At 36.9% G+C, this 17,724-nt stretch overlaps 1 protein-coding gene across 1 annotated transcript in view; it reads right to left on the reverse strand.

The window, feature by feature from the left end:
* LOC145662078 (uncharacterized) overlaps positions 1 to 15,143 on the reverse strand; it is a 78,252-nt gene extending 63,109 nt beyond the window's left edge. Inside the window, exon 1 of the mRNA XM_081727418.1 lies at positions 14,882 to 15,143. Coding sequence (XP_081583544.1) covers positions 14,882 to 14,984 — 103 coding nt within the window. The 5' untranslated portion in view covers positions 14,985 to 15,143. The remainder of the gene's footprint in view (positions 1 to 14,881) is intronic.
* Between the last annotated feature and the right edge of the window lie 2,581 nt (positions 15,144 to 17,724).

Raw genomic sequence — 17,724 nt, forward strand, 5'->3', positions numbered from 1 at the left:
CTAACATCCTCAGTTTATTGTCTTAGCAAATCAATATGGGTATGTTGCCAGTAAAATAATATAGAATGATCGAGCCTCTGGTGTGATAACCACAGTATTTCGTCACGGACCCCCCCCCCCTTATTAGGAAATCCTGGCTACGTGCCTGGTTGAGCTGTAATTTCCATTTGGAGCACCATTGTGCAAATTCATCTATTTGTTTGCATAGCCCGATGAGAAAATTGCGTGAGAGCTGAGTGGATGTCCAATATCCAGTGTCATCATGGGCGCCGATCCAAAGTTAATGTGGGACCTCCGCATTGTATTTATGAATATACAATAGTTGGCATAATTTGAATGCAATTTGTCTTAAAATCCTCATATATGCCTTCTGCATCTGAATGCCTCCTCCCCCAAATTTGCAGAAAAATCGGCGCCCTTGAGTGTCATTAGCAAATAGTCCAAGACTATGTCTCCAGCAGAAAACTTAATAAAACTTTCTATATGCTAAGGTACTATAGTGTGGTATGTTAGCGTAAGTATCCTGCATTTCCGGTTACCAGCATGAAAGTTCGCCATTTTGTTACATGTCCAATCAAGGTTGGAAAATTACCGGGGGACAGTTCGTAGGATCATTATGGTCGACACTGGACGCCATATTGGAAAATGGCTAACTTCTAGCAACTTAATCTAAATATTTACATGAAAGCTTTAGAAAACACTTTTCTTCTTCTCCACTCTGCTGCCAAACAGAATAAGAAACAGTTAATAGCAAAAATTTTCCGATTTTAGTCATTTAACCCTTTGGGGACCGATGGATCAGATTTGTACCACAGCGTCGACCTTTGGAATTTGCCTTATATGTCTCTAGTTAAGCTTTTTCACACCGGGCTTTTTGCATTTATTCAAGCGTGGAAGCATCAAAGAATGCGTTTCATGGGCATTTTCTAGTCACGCGTGCGATGCCTACGGGTGGTGACGTCACGAACATTGAAGAATAAAAAATTGGATAAATTTTAGAGCTTTTTGGCAATTTTTTTGACACGTTCCTATTTATTCTAGGATCATGATTCGTACGTCGTTGTGCTCGTAATGAAACACTGTTTCCAACTGTACTATTATAATTTCCCTATTGTGTATCAGAAGCGAGAAAATCGCGTTCAAATTGAAAAAATGAGATTTTTTCAGGAAAAAATTCATTTTTCGGGATTTCCCCTCTCAGGGACACGATGGGGACATGTGAGTGGTACCATTTGAAAGCTACCCTAATTTGACACGAAATCGTTTGCGAATTATGATCCTCGGATAGATAGGGACGTGTCAGGGAGTTTTTGTTTTTCCCTTAAAGTAGTAAGGGTTATGCTTTCCACGTGGGGGAATTTTCTTTACCGTCCTTAGTTTTCAAGATATGAGATTGATATTTTCCGCAGATATTACATATACCATGTAGTATGTTTTAGGCGATTTTGAGATCCAAGCGTTAACACAGGGGGGAGATGGACCCAAACTTGTAAAAGAGTGATTCTTTTCTGACAAAATTTCTCTTTGGAGGTAATTTTCCGTCCATAGGCACATGGTATCCACATGCAAGTGGTACCACTCGAAAGGTTGATTCACTCCAAAGACAACAAGGTACGATTCATGTTCTTGCAAAGAATAGTCTTTATGCTGAAGCTCATTAAAAAACAATTGACTGACAATGTATTGAGGGAAATTGGTAAATCGGCAAGAGCATCTACACTAATTTTGGGGGCACAATTCTTCATACCTCATTCCATTCACTATAAAGCAAAGTTTTTTTGGTACCACTTGCATGTTCGTGTCATGTACTACTTGCATGTTCGAGGGGAGATATTGGTGCCAATTTTTTTTTTTTTTTTTTTTGTGTGTGATTTTCGTTTTTCCCACTTTGGGCGAGAATTTTACGCCTTAGGTACAAAATAAGGAAATTTGACTAATACAGTTGAAAACGCAGCTTGATTACAAAAAACCTAGGTATGAACCATGATCCTACGATAAATAGTCTCGTTGCAATAGCTGCTTGACTGAAACTCTAAAATTTACCCAAAAAGGCAAGGTCCCATAAGGGTTAACTGCATGAATGACCTCCCCGGTCACCCGACCTCACCGTGAGTTTTTATTTTAGAGGTGTTGTATATCAAGTACAAACTAATACAGTTTATAATTCTACAACTTTTATACGTTTGCTACAATGTTACATATCTACATAACTCATATTCATTTCACATTTTAAAAAAAAGTTCAGCTGCTGTGTTCATAGTGATAGCACTATGAGCATTGTTCTTCACATTCGCAAAGTAACGTACAGACGAGGTCGTTCTTAATACAAGTACATTTCCCAAGTACAGCGCAAATTTGCAACGGCATGTCACTAGTTGTCGATTGTTATCAGACATACTCCTCAACGTAGTCCACACAGGTTGGTAACCGAGTCCGTCATCTGTTTTCTTCCAACCCCAGTTCAGGGGTTCATCATCATGCACATCTTTTTCGAGGCACTGTCGCCAGATCTTGCACTGAAGAGTTGCTCTTCTTATATCGAGATTCAATGCGTCTTCGGTTGGAGATATTCTGTCTATTGTGTGATTTTTCTTGCTGAATAGAATATGTCTGGTTTCGTTGAGTTCCTCGCAAGTAATTACTTGATATGTTGTACATGAGATTGGTAGCTTACAACATCGTGAGAATGAACGACTGACAGTTCCCGGAAATCTGTATCCACTTCTCTAAACGCCATCCACGTATTCCATGCACTTGTCTTGCCAACGCCAAGGAAGGCTGACACTGTGTCACAGCCAGGGGCGGATCCAGGACCGACTTCTGGGGGGGGCGGTAGGTTGTCATACTGCTACTTTTAAGGGCTCCAAACTTTTCGATGGGTTTTATTTATATAGGCAAAATAAGAAAGTTTCCTCTTCTGGGGGGGGCGATCGCCCCGATCGCCCCCCCCCCTGGATCCGCCCCTGGTCACAGCCCGTAAAACTGTGAAAAAAAACGACAACAGACAGCAAATCTATCGTTCCAGAAGGTAAATTCGTGCACATGGTGTGTACAGGAATGAAACGTCGCATTTTTGCAGAACCAAAATCAATCCATAGTTTCTCCAGAGTGGGTGACAGTTGCAGAAACGCAAAGAGAGCGATAACAACATCAGAGTCAACTGTACTTTTGTGTCCCTTCTCTGCGGCATGACGGACGTGCAGAAGGTTCTTCCATCAGCTTCTATGTGGGATGAGGGAGAAATACCAGTAATATCTAAGTCTAAGGAAGAGGATAAGACTTCATTTCCTCTTGTGCAGAATATTTCTCTTTCTGAAATATCAGCTACAGTTATTATTTCGGCGAGGTAATGAAATAACCTTTTCTTGTTGTTATCGTTTGCAAGGAACTTCTGGAAATTGTTTGGAAACGGTCCCGTTGACTTGACAACAAAGCGGTCGCCCTGCCCACGCTTCTGACGCGTCTGTGTTGTCAAGCTCTTTTCAATGTAGCGGTCAAAGACCACGTTTAGTGTCTCGAATGCGGCATATTCTGCAAATGTTTTTGCTGCTCCTGGTTGCAGTTGGTGTACCAGCATCGCTCCATCGACGACAAGACAAGAGGAATGGGGAATGATAGTACTTGTACACACATCAAAATTTTCAAAACGTTTCAAAATATCTGATTTAGAGGTAGGAAGTCTGAGATATCCCAATTCAGATATTGATGGAGGTTAAATTGTGTTCTCATGAGAAAATAATTCTCTGATATCGCTCTCCCTTTCCTGACATGCTATGAACATCTTGCAGAACAGGTTAGAATCTTTGTGTGCACTAGCAAGTTTCATCTTATCTTTGCAACGAACTTTCAACAAGCTACAGTTGAAAAGCTGCATATTAACTTTCTTTATAGCATCGTGTATGGACTGCTTGCTTGTCATTAGACGGTTATAAACGAAGTCCTCATACATTTTGGCTCCTGTGGTAGCTGCGATGCTCACAGACTGGCACTAATCTTCTGGCGCTGTACGTCTGGTGAACCCAACTGTAGACAGATGCTCTTCTTCAAAAGGATTACCAGTATCACGAAATACATCAATCAGGTTCTTCACATGTGTCCTGTACTTGCTTTGGAATGCATTCGTGTCCTCGTAATGTGTTCTCGATACGTGCAACTCAGCAGAGTAGCTGTCTTCATACTCAGCCAGTAAACGAGCGACTTCGGGATAAACAGAACCACTTTCAAACAGAATCAGTTTGTTGTTCTGTTCGTGAAGGTGGTCGTCTGACATACGTGAAAAGTGCCGGTAAGATTTCCTACTGGTGAAATGTCCCTTAGAGAATTCCTTAAATACATCAGGATGACGAACTGCAAGTTGCCTCAGAGTATGAAGAAAGACTGGTAACCATCGTCCGTAGTGTACGTGGTCGAAAGCTAAGTACCAAGGACACATGGACTGGAGTACTTCTACATAAAGCATGAAATTACCATTACACACACTTTTCACAAACAGTAACAACAGTGCTGTAACAACAGTAACAACAAATATTAACTGTAATATCTGCTCTTGCAAGCCTAAAGTGAAAACTTAAGGGGCGGCAGTAGAAATTTAGGGGGTGGCCCCCATGACCCCCGTGGATACGGGCCTGTCGTGAGTCCCCTTCCCAGAGATGTTGACTTGATATATAGGTCAAGTAACACAATAGTCTTATTTTTGGTGTACACAAAATAACTGCCCCCCAGAATACCTGTGCCCTTTCACTAGCCCCCATCAAGAAATTAAAGCTATTGCCGTTATTGTCTAGCAGTTCACAGTCTTCTATAGTTGTTTTGTCTGTGAATTTGAGCCCAAAGACGGTGTAAATCGGACAAAATTTGGGGAACTTGTGAAAAGTAGGCCATTTTTCAAGATGGCGCCCAGTGTCACTCAAAACATATTGAGAAGCTGTCTCCCGGCTTTTTTCTCATTTACATGTCACGTTAAACGCTCTGACCAAATTTCGTGCTGGTAACCGGAAATGCACGATCCATACAAATTATTGCACTTACAGACCGCACTACTACGTGAGTTAATATTAAAAATCATACTAGTTCGGGCAAAAGGCAAACAGAAGCGCGAAACTGAATTTGGAATTAACATTATCGTCTAGATTGGAAAAAAGTAGAAAAATAAACATAAGTTTTCTTTTAATCACAATATTTGGGGTTTTATTATATACTTCAATAGTAAAACCTTTAAAATGAGCTTGAGGAAGTGTACCATTGGTGAGCTATGATCAATCAAAGTTGGACAAAATTGATATTTTAAACTTAAAAGCTTAATAAGATGCCGGTTAGCACGTAAAACAGGTGGTCGAATGGTCAGCGAAGAATTGAATTGACAAACCAAACAAAATGTTTGGTAGTAAATTATGAAGATCTTTCGTTTGTATAACAGACAATAGTTTAAGTCGTATCAAAAAAAAAAAAAAAAAAAAAGAAAAGAAAAGAAAAAAGAAAAAAGAAAGAAAGAAAGAAAGAAAGAAAAAAAGTTAATTTCCAAACCTTATGTTTTGATTGAGCATACCTCATTTTAAAGGTTTTACTAATTGTAAGTACTATTGAAATATATAATAAAATAATAATAAATTCCATTTTCGCGCCTCTGTCTGCCCTTTGTCCAGACTAATATGGTTTTTGATAGTAACTCACTGAGTAGTATACTTTAACATATATAGGTTTCATGGGATTTTCTGCTGGCGACATGGCCTGTGGGAAATGAGCCTCATCCTTTGTACTGAACAACATTACCTGTGAGTTTTCTTGGGGTTATCCCGCTCCTCTTACAGTCTCATTCGATCAATTCTTTTTTAATAATCCACTTTCATTATCAATCGTCTCCTTTAGGCTAAAGGACCAAAGGTTCATCATATATTTTTCTTACGTTTATTAATATTGGGATCCTACTCTGTAACAAAATTTTTAACATCTGTAAATCGCATACAACTGATCTTTTTACATCGTACCAAAATATAGTATATCCTCTGTACATTCTTTCTTCTCCATTTCTTCTAAATAAGCATTAAAGACTGTTGGTGACCGGTGGCAATGATTTTTTTTTTTTAGACATACTTTCGGAGGGCCTTGCCCCCATCCCTCCAAGTAAGCCAATGATCCCCAGGAAATTAAATTTTGATGTCACATCATTCTTGTTCAGGCACGGTCTTTAGCATTATGCCCTAAAATGGGGGGATCTAGTACGAGGTCGGGGAGCCTAAGCCCCCCAGTTTTTTGGGTAACAAAAATAATTTAAACTATTAATTATATATTTTTCAAAGTTTATTGCAGACTCATGATATACCTATCATGTATAGGTTCTGGCTGTCCCCTCCCCCAGTTTTTACCTTCTAGATCCGCCCCTGCCAGTTCCAGAACTTCTGTTTTCTGTAAATTACACCATTATAAACTCTATCAACAACAAATTCCATCATGATTACCTTATCTTTTAGCTGTTTACTTAAAATTATTCCCCATTATTATGACTACCTTTTTTATATGTGAATAAAATCTAAGTGTGTCCTTTCATTTCTCAATTTCGCATTAATTTTCCACTTAATTTCACAAATTCCTACTACATCTAGAGAAGTTTTACATTTTGTATTCATCACTGGAAAGCGGTTTCGAGTGGTGCTCTTACCACAAATAACATAACATTGTTAGTAAATACTGTTGGTAAAAAAAATTCACAGGAAAAGTTTTGCCAAAACAAGAGAAGAACCGTATACCTTATTTTAACCAGGCGTGCTAATAAATAACGTTTTCATTTGTGTTGTCCTTGTGAGAATCCTTGGCGTGTGTTGTTGCATATAGTCTCTCACTATGTATATATGAGTTTGACCTCCTTCACATATTCACACATCAGAGTGTCCTAGTGAAAGTAATGTCTCAAGTGAAAGGGAAACAGTTTACTTCTTTTCTCACAAGTCATTATTCTATCATTATTATTTAACATTTTTACAGCTTGCGTGATACCACGGAGGGCCATTAATACTTTATTACGAGCAGATGATAAGAAATTTTATAACATGTGTGTCCGCCTACTAAGTAGCTGAACATATATTGTCGCTGGAAGCAGTACATCCTGAATCTTAAAGAAAATACGTTTGTTCGTTACACTGTTCTTGTCATTCCAATAAATCGCGTGCTCTTAGGTAGATATAAGTTAAAGAAGGAAACAAAGGATATCGATGATTAAAAGAATTTAAAGATATTGTTCTCGTATTTTTTGTCATGACAGAAAAAGAAAGACAATTTTATAAATCATTAAAACAGCTTTGACATAACAAAGAGGGAAGTTCTGTTATACTTTTTTTTTTTTTTTTTTTTTTGAAAATGGGTGTTTCAGCCTAACATACTAACAAGAACAATAATTACAGAATTGCAGCAGATCTTTACTAAAGTTTAGTAATAGTCTCTAAAACGGAAACCCTTACTTCCCTTAAATTTGTCTTGCACTTAAAAATTATTGCAAGACAGTTGTTCAGAAAACCTTAAATTTTAATTTGGCCTTAAAGTTTGAGCTAACACAGATCCAGTGACGTAACTAGGGGGAGGCACACGGGGTTTGTGCCCCGGGCGCCGGATTGGAAGGGCGCAAAATTGGACAAATATTTGGGGGACCATTTTGGTTTAGTTGGTTAGGGGGCGCTAAGGCGAGATTTTGCTCCGGGCGAAACTAGCGTAGTTGCGCCGCAGCAGAGATCTAAAGCCTGTGACAAACATCTTGGCATTTCAGCTAAGCGAATAAAACGCAAGCTCTGACGCGACGTTGCCGAATACTAAGGGGTGTGGCTATGGCTAAGCAGACAAACTACAGCGCGATCAGGTGGCAGAGGATAGACGTGGATGTGTACAAAATAAACGTGGCAATACCGCTGGCCTCTCATTTGCTAGCAGCATTTAAAGGGAACTTCGAGCGCCGCCTTCAAATGCCAAGATGTTTGTCACGTCGTTTAAAAAGAAGTAAAAGGAAATTAAAAATCTGGTTCGGGATAGGAAAACACGGAACACTCCGTCAAACCAATTGAGAGAGGCTGTTGAACTAAGAATCGTCTCCCTTATCCTAAAGGGCATGATCGTGGGATGTTAAACTGAAAATTTCATTTAATTTCATTTCATGTTGAACTAAGAAGACAAAGAACAAAAGTGACTATTAACAAATAATCAACGAAAAACTTCTTATTTATTTTCAATCTTCTTTTTATTTAATATTCTTCGAAATAGTTTAATTATGTCATTATGACATTTGTCCATGCCGCTAAGAGTGCAAATTTTCACAAACGAGTTTACTGTGGAAAGATAACAGTCATTACGACTAGGGTTTTTTGATTTAAAAAAAAAAATCAACTAGGTGTGTCCAGAGGTGGAGAAAAACATTGTGTGGCCAACCACACACAGAGAAACGTAACTACACTGACTACATTTTCCTCGTCTGATATTACCCTTGAGGTGCATAGTGGTTGTTGGGTGGTAAACCTTGTGCCTAAAGTAACATGAACGATTTCTCTTTCTGCCTCAGGATGATTTTGCGTTACTTCCGGAAATTCCTCTTTGTATGTCTGTTGGAAACTCCTCTTCGTACATTGTCACTATTTGTCGATCTTACTACGAGTTTTGTCGCCCCCCCTTTTTTATTTTCGAATGACGAAAGAAGAAAAATATGCTGATCGGGAAACAAAACTTGAATTCACGATTTCAGCGGATTTACATATATGATGGTCCATAGATACAGAAAAAGTTATTGTTTGATATCTTTATCCGTCTGTTCGTTCATTTATTCTGATGTATGGTACATTCACTTACACTACACTCACTCAGTTCATCGTATAGAGACAAAATTTTAAACTTAAAAATTTCAAGTGATTCTCCAGGATTTTCAAATTTTCTTCCTACCCCTAAAAACAAGAGTAGTTTGCTGAATGGTGAAAATTAAAATGTGTGATTTAAAAAAAAATGGCTCTAACGATTTTGTTTATAGTTCATAAATCATTTTTCCAATAACCCCATTCTGAGGTGTACCGGTAAGTCGTTTCTTTCGGTAAAAATCGAGGAGTAATAGTTTTTGCTCTTGGGGTGATTTTTTTTTTTTTTTTCCCTGGACGATCTCTCAAAAACGACACAAGCGATTTTGTTCATCGTGTTTCATTAATAACCTGATAATATGACAACTCATTTGTCCTGGAAAAATACATGACGGTTACAGTGTAGTGTATTCGGGAGTGAGTTTTACCGGACGATTTCCTCAAAAAGAAATAAGGTGATTTTATTTATGAATAAATATTTCATTAATAACTCTATAATGTTGCATAAATTACTCCTTACGAATAAATTTACAAGGTGTAGTTTATTCTTGATGTGAGATTCTTTTTAGATGACTTCCTCAAAAACAACACAGGCGATTTTGTCCATATTTCATAAATAAATATTTCATTTTATTCCTACAATGTTCCGTAAATAACGTATATGAGAACATCCACTAGAGGTGGTTTACTCCTGCGATGAGTTTTTGACGGTTTTGTGAAATATAACTTCTGTGGTTTTGTTTTTATATACAAATATTTCACTAATAACTTTAACGTAGGCCTATGGGATAAGTCATTTTCTTATGGAAACATCTAATCTTTGGAGTGAGTTTCCTTTTGATGAACTTATCGGAAAACGACTTACAATTTTCTTCGTACTTCGCATGGAAATATTTCATTAATAACTGCAGCACGTGAATTAGTTTAAGAAATTGAAGCGAAAAAATTTAGTGCGGTTGGCCTGTAATTTTAGTCTATTACCTTGTATCTGGTACCTATTTTTCGCTTGTGTATCTTATCTTTCTGTGGGAATCCCCGTTCCATGGTAACCGCTCAGCTTCAATCTGTACCTCATTACATTTTCCGGGTATAACTTTCTGTTTATTCTTTTCACCTGACAGTGGTATCTTTCTGCGTTCGTGAGATACTCGGCATTGTATCAATTCTTAGCCAAGTTAAAGCTGATTTTCTTGAAAACATGAGGATAAAAATTTTAGTTTTTTGGATATAATAATCACTATGATGATGACTATCTAACGAGCTAATTGGCTCTTTGGTACCTAATTGACCTCTAAACCTCTTAAAGGCTTAGGCTACTGTGTAAGTGATTAGGTAGCGAATGGTTGTGCTATATGTAGACGTAGTAATGTTTTCGACTTCTGGTGAGAGTACCTGCGTCGGAAGAAAACCCGAGAATGGTTCAGATTCCTCCTTAAGAACTAGGTTCTTATTCGTACAGCTTCGGTGCTGAAATGAACGTTAAATTATAATAAATGAATCAATCAACTTACACAGTTTAGCGGTGTCAAATACAGTGAAGAAATCAGATTCTTAACAAAGGTTTTGTTCTCTATTGAAACATGTAGAGAATAAGTGATTGATCGATTCAAGTCTAACCTGTGTGTTTTCAGCTTTCAGCCATATCAGACATGAATCCTAGACATCGCCACTTATATAACAAAAAGGCTGAACACAGTTGTGGACTTTCACATAATGAAGCGTCTCTCCCTCACTATGACAGCTTTTCTGGAAATATCATCTACGAAATAAGCACAATAGTCCAAAAGGAATCTGTAATATTCACCTTTAAGAGAGTACCATTATCGCTTACATCCACCACAAAAGTTACATTGTATGGTCCAGTAACGATGCCATTTTAATTTATTTTGAGGGGGCGACAAGTGGAGAGGGAGAAACATTTTGGGAGCAACTACTTTTTATACCGAAAATAACAGTTTTATTAATTGACTTACATTACAATACAACATGTCTGGATGCAGTCGGGGCAGGGACTCGGGATAATGCAACCGCGCAGGATGCCCGTCCCCTTGCCCAATTTTAGTGTCGTCATTGATATTCCCTCACAGGAGAAATATTTTCAGGTCTCTTATAAAGGTTTTGTCTTCTTTTTCTATAATTGTACGCTTCTTTGAGCGCTGGTTTCTGCTTCAATTCCTAATAGACTATTAAAACCTAGTTAGATTACGAAAACGAGACAAAAGGTATACAGTAGACCCTATTTTCAAATTCGTAACGAGATAACCTTTTTTTTTTTTTTTTATCTTATGAGCAGTACCAGTTCATCTAAGTCTTACAAGGTACATTCGCGAAGTGTCCCCTCGGGATTCATGTAAAACTGATTTAAATGCAAAGTTCTCCATGGCTCAATGTGTATTGTACTAATTTTAGCGGCCCATATGGGTAATTTGCATATTTATGAGCCTTCATATACCAGGAATTCAATCATACACTACTATAACGCTCGGTCACAAAATTGCTTTTAGCTTTTTTTTTTTTTTTTTTGATGTAACTAAACATGAATGTGGGCATATGGAAAACAAATTGGATCAAGTACTGCTTCTCTGACACATGTTATCCACACCGGCCGCCATCTTGGATACACCATATTGAATTCAACTTTCGGTTTTTCAAATGGGAATAGGTGCATGTGATACATCAAATTCATATAAAATTTTCTCGGAAATTCATTGATGTAGTGAGTTTTATTGTAGCTTGTACCATTTGCGAGATATTACATGTTAAATCCTTCTAGGCACTTCGCGAATAGATACTGCAGAGTAATATCAGTTACGCTTACGTTTTTGATGTTGACAAATCAAAACAATTTCTAACTAGAAAAGTACTGTAGGTATAATCAAACTCTCTACAACATTGGTGTCATAATCTTACAACATTTCTGTGAGTGATTTTTATTACTTCCATGTTATACTACGAACAAGGAAGTATTGTATTACGAACAAAATGCCTAATGTAAATCTAGATACGACCAGATTTTGATGAAGATCTACCATATCCTATTTACGTCTGTGTGTCCGTATGTATGTACGTTCAGAAAACATTTCGTCAACAATAAATTACGTAAAAGATCACATATAGGCTACATACGGGGCCCTGCACAACTTTTTAATGGTTGAATTTGTGAAGTGCCTCACATTTAACACGCAATATCTTGCAAATGGTACAAACTACCGTAAAACTCACTACACCAATGAATTTCCGAGAAAATTTTGTATGAATTGGTGTATAACATGCACCTATTCCCATTTGAAAAACCGAAAGTTGAATCCAATATGGCGGATCCAAGATGGTGGCTGGTGTGGATAATACGTGTCAGAGAAGCAGTACTTGATCCAATTTGTTTTGCATATGCCCACATTAATATTCAGTTACATCTAAAGAAACTAATAGCAATTTTGTGAACAAGCGTTATAGTAGTGTTTGAATTCCGGATATTTGAAGGCCCATAAATATGCAAATTACCTGTATGGGCCGCTAAAATTAGTACAATACACTTTAGGCCGCGGAGAACTTTGCATTTAAATAAATTTTAGATGAATCCCGAGGGGACATTTCGCGAATGTACCTTGTTAGATCTTTAGCACTGTTCTAGTGATACAAGGGGAGGGGGGAGATATTCAAAAATGATCGAAAACAATCGAAATTAGTGTCGAATTCATGGTTTTCGGGATCACTGAGACGAAAGTGACTTCAGATGCCGTTTAAATCCAAATTCAGCTCTTAATGTCCAAAATGAAACGTATTTTCCCCGTACGATATATATATATATATATATATATATATATATATATATATAGGATGGCTCAAAAGTAGGTATACAGTACCATACTGATCAGCTCATTGCATTTGATATTATTTCTTATTGTTATCCATCAGGTAGGCTTAGTTTCTTTATTATTTGTTCTTAATGTTACATTACGAATTTTACTTACATTTTAAGCTCGGAAGAGCCGAAGCAAGTACACCCATAAACTAGAATGTTATACTTGATGAATGGAGGGGTGTATACCTACTTTTGGGCCACCCTATATATATATATATATATATATATATATATATATATATATATATATATATGTGTGTGTGTGTGTGTGTGTGTGTGTGTGTGTGAACAATAAAATGATAAAGTAATTGTACGAACACAATGAAGAGAATTTATCAACGTTTTAAAGATACGTAAGTCATTATACAATATGATTTGAATGTTATATCACATCTTTCCTGGGATTTTCGTGACGCGAGAGGATTCTTATTTCAAAATGAAATAAGAAAAAATAAAAGCATAAACTTTTTTATACTAAAAGAGACGAGACTAAATGAGACTTTTTCAAAAATTTACGAGACAAGACGAGACGAGAAAACATTATTTTTCGTCTCAACTTGTGAGCGACCTAGTAGCCTAAATAGCTTCAAGATAATGAAGAATATATATTTTAAAAAATGTAGAAAGTGGACCAGGTAATATGTACTGTAGAAATGCCATTAAATAAACTAATAATGCGCAGTTTGTGACGTCATAATTGTTAAGCACCCAAATTTATGCATTTATGCGTTGAAAACAATTGTTGATTCATGTAAAAGTAATTTCCAGATACTGTCCAATTCGTTTTTTAAATTTCTGATGTTCTTTATTGTCTTTAAGTTATCAATTCAATAAAATTCAAAAAAGGGAGGAGATGAATCTAGCGAAGAGACTTGAAGCGGAACCCAAACCATAATCGAGTTCTCTTCCGAGTCGGGCACTCTCATTGCCAGTCGTTCTTTCAGAAAAAATGTTCCGGGGGAGCAGACGTAGTATTCCGGGGGCACTTATGGTACTATTTTATTTATTATTATATTATAGACATATTATTTTGGTCTCGTCCGGGGGGCACTCTCATAGCTCCAGAAGGGAAGTGCTCCTCCAAAAACATATCTGGAAGAAACACTGCTCATCGCATACTCGCCGGAACTTAGGAGAGTCAATCAAATAGATTTTCGTCCACACAGTGCGTCTAGAGATGCAATCTTTCGTTTAAGCGTGTTCGTAGACGCTCTCTCCGAATTAGCATCCTGTTTGGAGCGTAACGGGAAGCATTATGCATCCCTGAAGACGTTTCTGCAGGCTCTCGTAGTTCATTATTTTGGCTAATAGTTTACCCTTAAATGCCCATTGCTATTAAGAATAAAGCCATGGTCGTTTTAAATGCAATCTATTGTACACGATTTGTTTCTTAATTAACATTTGCTCCATTACAAACTTCGATAAATAATGAAATGCCTCCTTTAAAGCGTTTTTCTTTGCGGCGTGTGCTATAGCACATGGACGTCTAATGGATAACTACTTCGAATATTAGGATATCATCTGTTCACAAAAATGAGGTGGAGTTCTGGAAGAGAAATGATTATATTCCTCTAAAATGTCAGCTTTCATTGGTAAGAATATCATTAAAGATTATCCACGAGTTTAAATTGTGTGAGTTCTTCATAAAATGGCGGAGCATTTGATTCATAGATTACGAATGCAACATATAATTCTGCAATAGTTTATCTCCTTAAAGTGCCTCTTTCCATATATATTCTCTTCCGGAAAATATTTCAAGGCCATTGTGATCTTTTTTGTATTGTTATAAAAATGTAAGACGGTTTGATAGTATATTTATATGTATTACAACTGAAGGACACTAGTCTTTACGCGCATTTCTTTATCATAGAATTTTAAATAGAACAATAATTGGACATTATTCTCAGCTGTTCAAAAGTATTCTTATTATTTGATATTATCTTATGTATATTTGTTGGTCATGAATGCAAAGACACAATGTGATTAATGTACAAATTTAATAATTTGTATAAATTTAACCTCCAAAATGTATCGGTTCTTTTTTACAATCACGGAGACAGTTACACACAATATCTGAAGATCTGAAGAGTTGATGAAGAAATGATAAAAAATAAATTAAAAAAAGGAGAGAGAGAGAGAGAAGATAAAAGAACCATATGTGAATGTATCACAATGATGGTTCCAAATAAGTTTCACTCACCTGGTTCTAGTTTATCGTTGTCATTCTTCTTGTAGATTGTAGGTTTACTTTGCACTAGTATGACACTAACCACTAAAAGAACAAAACACGTTGACCACTCCATTGCATAAGAAAATTAGGTCTACTACTTCACGGACGGATACACAGGTGAGTAAGTCTGCATTAGATGAGTTTCTGCTCTGTACGCAATCGAAATCTCTCTCTCTCACTTCTTTACTCCGTCAGTTACAAGCCCCGCCTGTATCTGGGTCATTCCAAAACTCCTCCGCAGTCAGCGTTGCCGGTTCTGTTACAAAGAGAAAGCAAAAACTAAAGTTTTGCCATTTACCAGTTTTGCTTATGTTGTTTGTTTAGTACTAATCAAAGCACTGGTCTTCTCTGTTACATTCTTTTCTTACTCTCAAGACAAGATATGGACAACAATCTTCTCTCCGGAATTAGTGTTTGCAATTCGTATTTAACCTACATCAAAATGACTAAGCATTCTAATGTTTTGTTCACACGACATCGAGTAAAATTATGCAAATCATACTTTCCATTTTCACTATTGTTTGAAGGTAATTGCATCTATTCATATAATGCAAAGTCACACTGTGATTTCAATCCATAAGTTAGGTGGAGATCTATAACACTAATCGAAAAATGACTGTTACTCCAAAACGTCAGTTTCCATTATAAAACATTTTAGAAAGAACATAAGGACATAGAGTTGATGTAAATCGTATGGACTTGCTTATCCTTCTAAGATATACTATATAAAATGTGTTTGTATACAGTGGTGCCCACCTGCCTTTGTGTCCATGACGCAACCCCCCATCTGTCTGCCTTCCCCCCTCCCAGCCTGATCGTATAATAATGGTCAGTATCGTGGTATGAAGGACAGAAGAAAAATTTTATGGATTGTGTTATCCGTAGGTGTTCTTCAATGAAAATAAAATCTTCTTTTCGATTAATTTTTACCCCCCTTCAAACATATTTATATAGATATTTAATCCCCCCAAATATTTCAATGACGCAGTTTGCGTCACAGCCCCCCTTATGGGCACTCTTGGTACATATATGCACATTTCCATACAAATTTGCACTGTAAACCAATCTTCGCAGCCTCCAGAGACATCTATTGATAACATTACCAATGTTCGTCTTTGTATCATATAAAGAAGTTGACACTTTCACAGTAGTCATTGTCCTATGTAACTATTGAGAATGAGACCATTCAATACAATTCAATTTGATGCAATGCTTTAATACAAGCTGCTTGGACTTATATGTGCACCATTAACCTAAGTAGGGCTTGCTAATTAGCTACTTGGATAAATGGTTGCACCTGCTAGTGTAGAGTAAGAACAAGGAAATATGAACACACCTCTATTACTATACATCTTCCAAGCTTTTTCTTTACCATTTTTTAAACTACCTTAAACTATGTTAACTGCAAATAATTGGTTGAATGAGACTGTGAATTTCCACACATAGAACAAGCTAGAAATTTACTACCTGGCTATATTAGACTAGAACACAATAAATGTACATATGTAGCTCCGATAACGATGCAAACTGAACTTATCTATCTATCTATCTATCTATCTATCTATCTATCTATCTATCTATCTATATATATATATATATATATATATATATATATATATATATATATATATATATATATATATATATATATATATATATATATATATATATATATATATATATATATAGTCTACTTAGCCGGTTTCAATATTGAGTGTCGCACTTTGGCGGATATCTTTGTCCATCTGTCCTCTTCATTCATATGTACCTCACTTCCCACCATCAGTCATCGGATTCAAGAATACACTGGTTAATAACAATTTTTCTTTAACATTATAGTGTCTATACTTCATCTTTTACTAAGGTGAAACAGATTTATTCCAATGGGGCGTGCCATTCTAAAAGTTTCTCGTCTGCTGTTCCTGCAGAACGTTCGCTATGCAGTTATTGTATTCTTTTTTTTTTTTTTTAATAATCGCTTCGAATTCAAGTTCTTCCGATGTGCATTCATGGTGGTACTTCGTTTAAATTTATTCCATGCCGCCATCATTTAAGTTGGATTACTTTCTAGCATGCTCTCTCTCTGACCATCATCTCGAACCCTGGGCCACTAGTCAAGTTCTAATATGCAACTATCATGGTGAACTGAATGGTAACAAAGCTGATACCACTCAGGTTGTTTCTCAGTGCTTTTAGGTCTCTCTAGTGAGCTATGACATGGCAAACTTGTTCCTTCTGGCCAGTTGTCATCGGACATTTATTGACATTTAACTCTCTTGACCGTACCCATACTTATACCATACGGTCCATTTTGACCTTTCAGATATGTATAGTCTTTGGTATTCTTGCCTTTATCATGTGAGTTTAACCAGGTTAGACTGAAGTCGTCTTGCCAGTTTTCATCACTTCCTTCCTGACCGAACACGGACTTTATTTGACGACTGTAGTAATTATTTGAGTTACCTGGATTCCAGTGATAACTTTGATGCTGCAATGATCCTTCATTCGTGTGTTCGAGTCTTCTCCTAGCATCGGCACTGCAAGTGTCTTGCTCTCGATATAAGGACATTTTATTGTGAAACCTGTACTGGTCATTTCCTCTTCTGTATAAATAGTTGCGTTCTCGTTCTTGTTGTCCTTCATAGGAGTTCTGCACCTTGACGTACTTCTCGAGTCTTATGGTTTGACTCCCTGGAATTGTCCTTCCGCGCAGTTATGCTTGACCTTGTGAGTCTTCAAGTTATTTGAACTAGCTGCAGGGTTGTCCATTGGAGAATGGGACTCCTCAATCTCCTGACTCGAATCCTGACGGG

This window comes from Thermobia domestica, chromosome 10 (assembly GCF_964235325.1).
Source record: "Thermobia domestica chromosome 10, izTheDome1.hap1.1, whole genome shotgun sequence".
Classification (NCBI taxonomy): Eukaryota; Metazoa; Arthropoda; class Insecta; order Zygentoma; family Lepismatidae; genus Thermobia; species Thermobia domestica.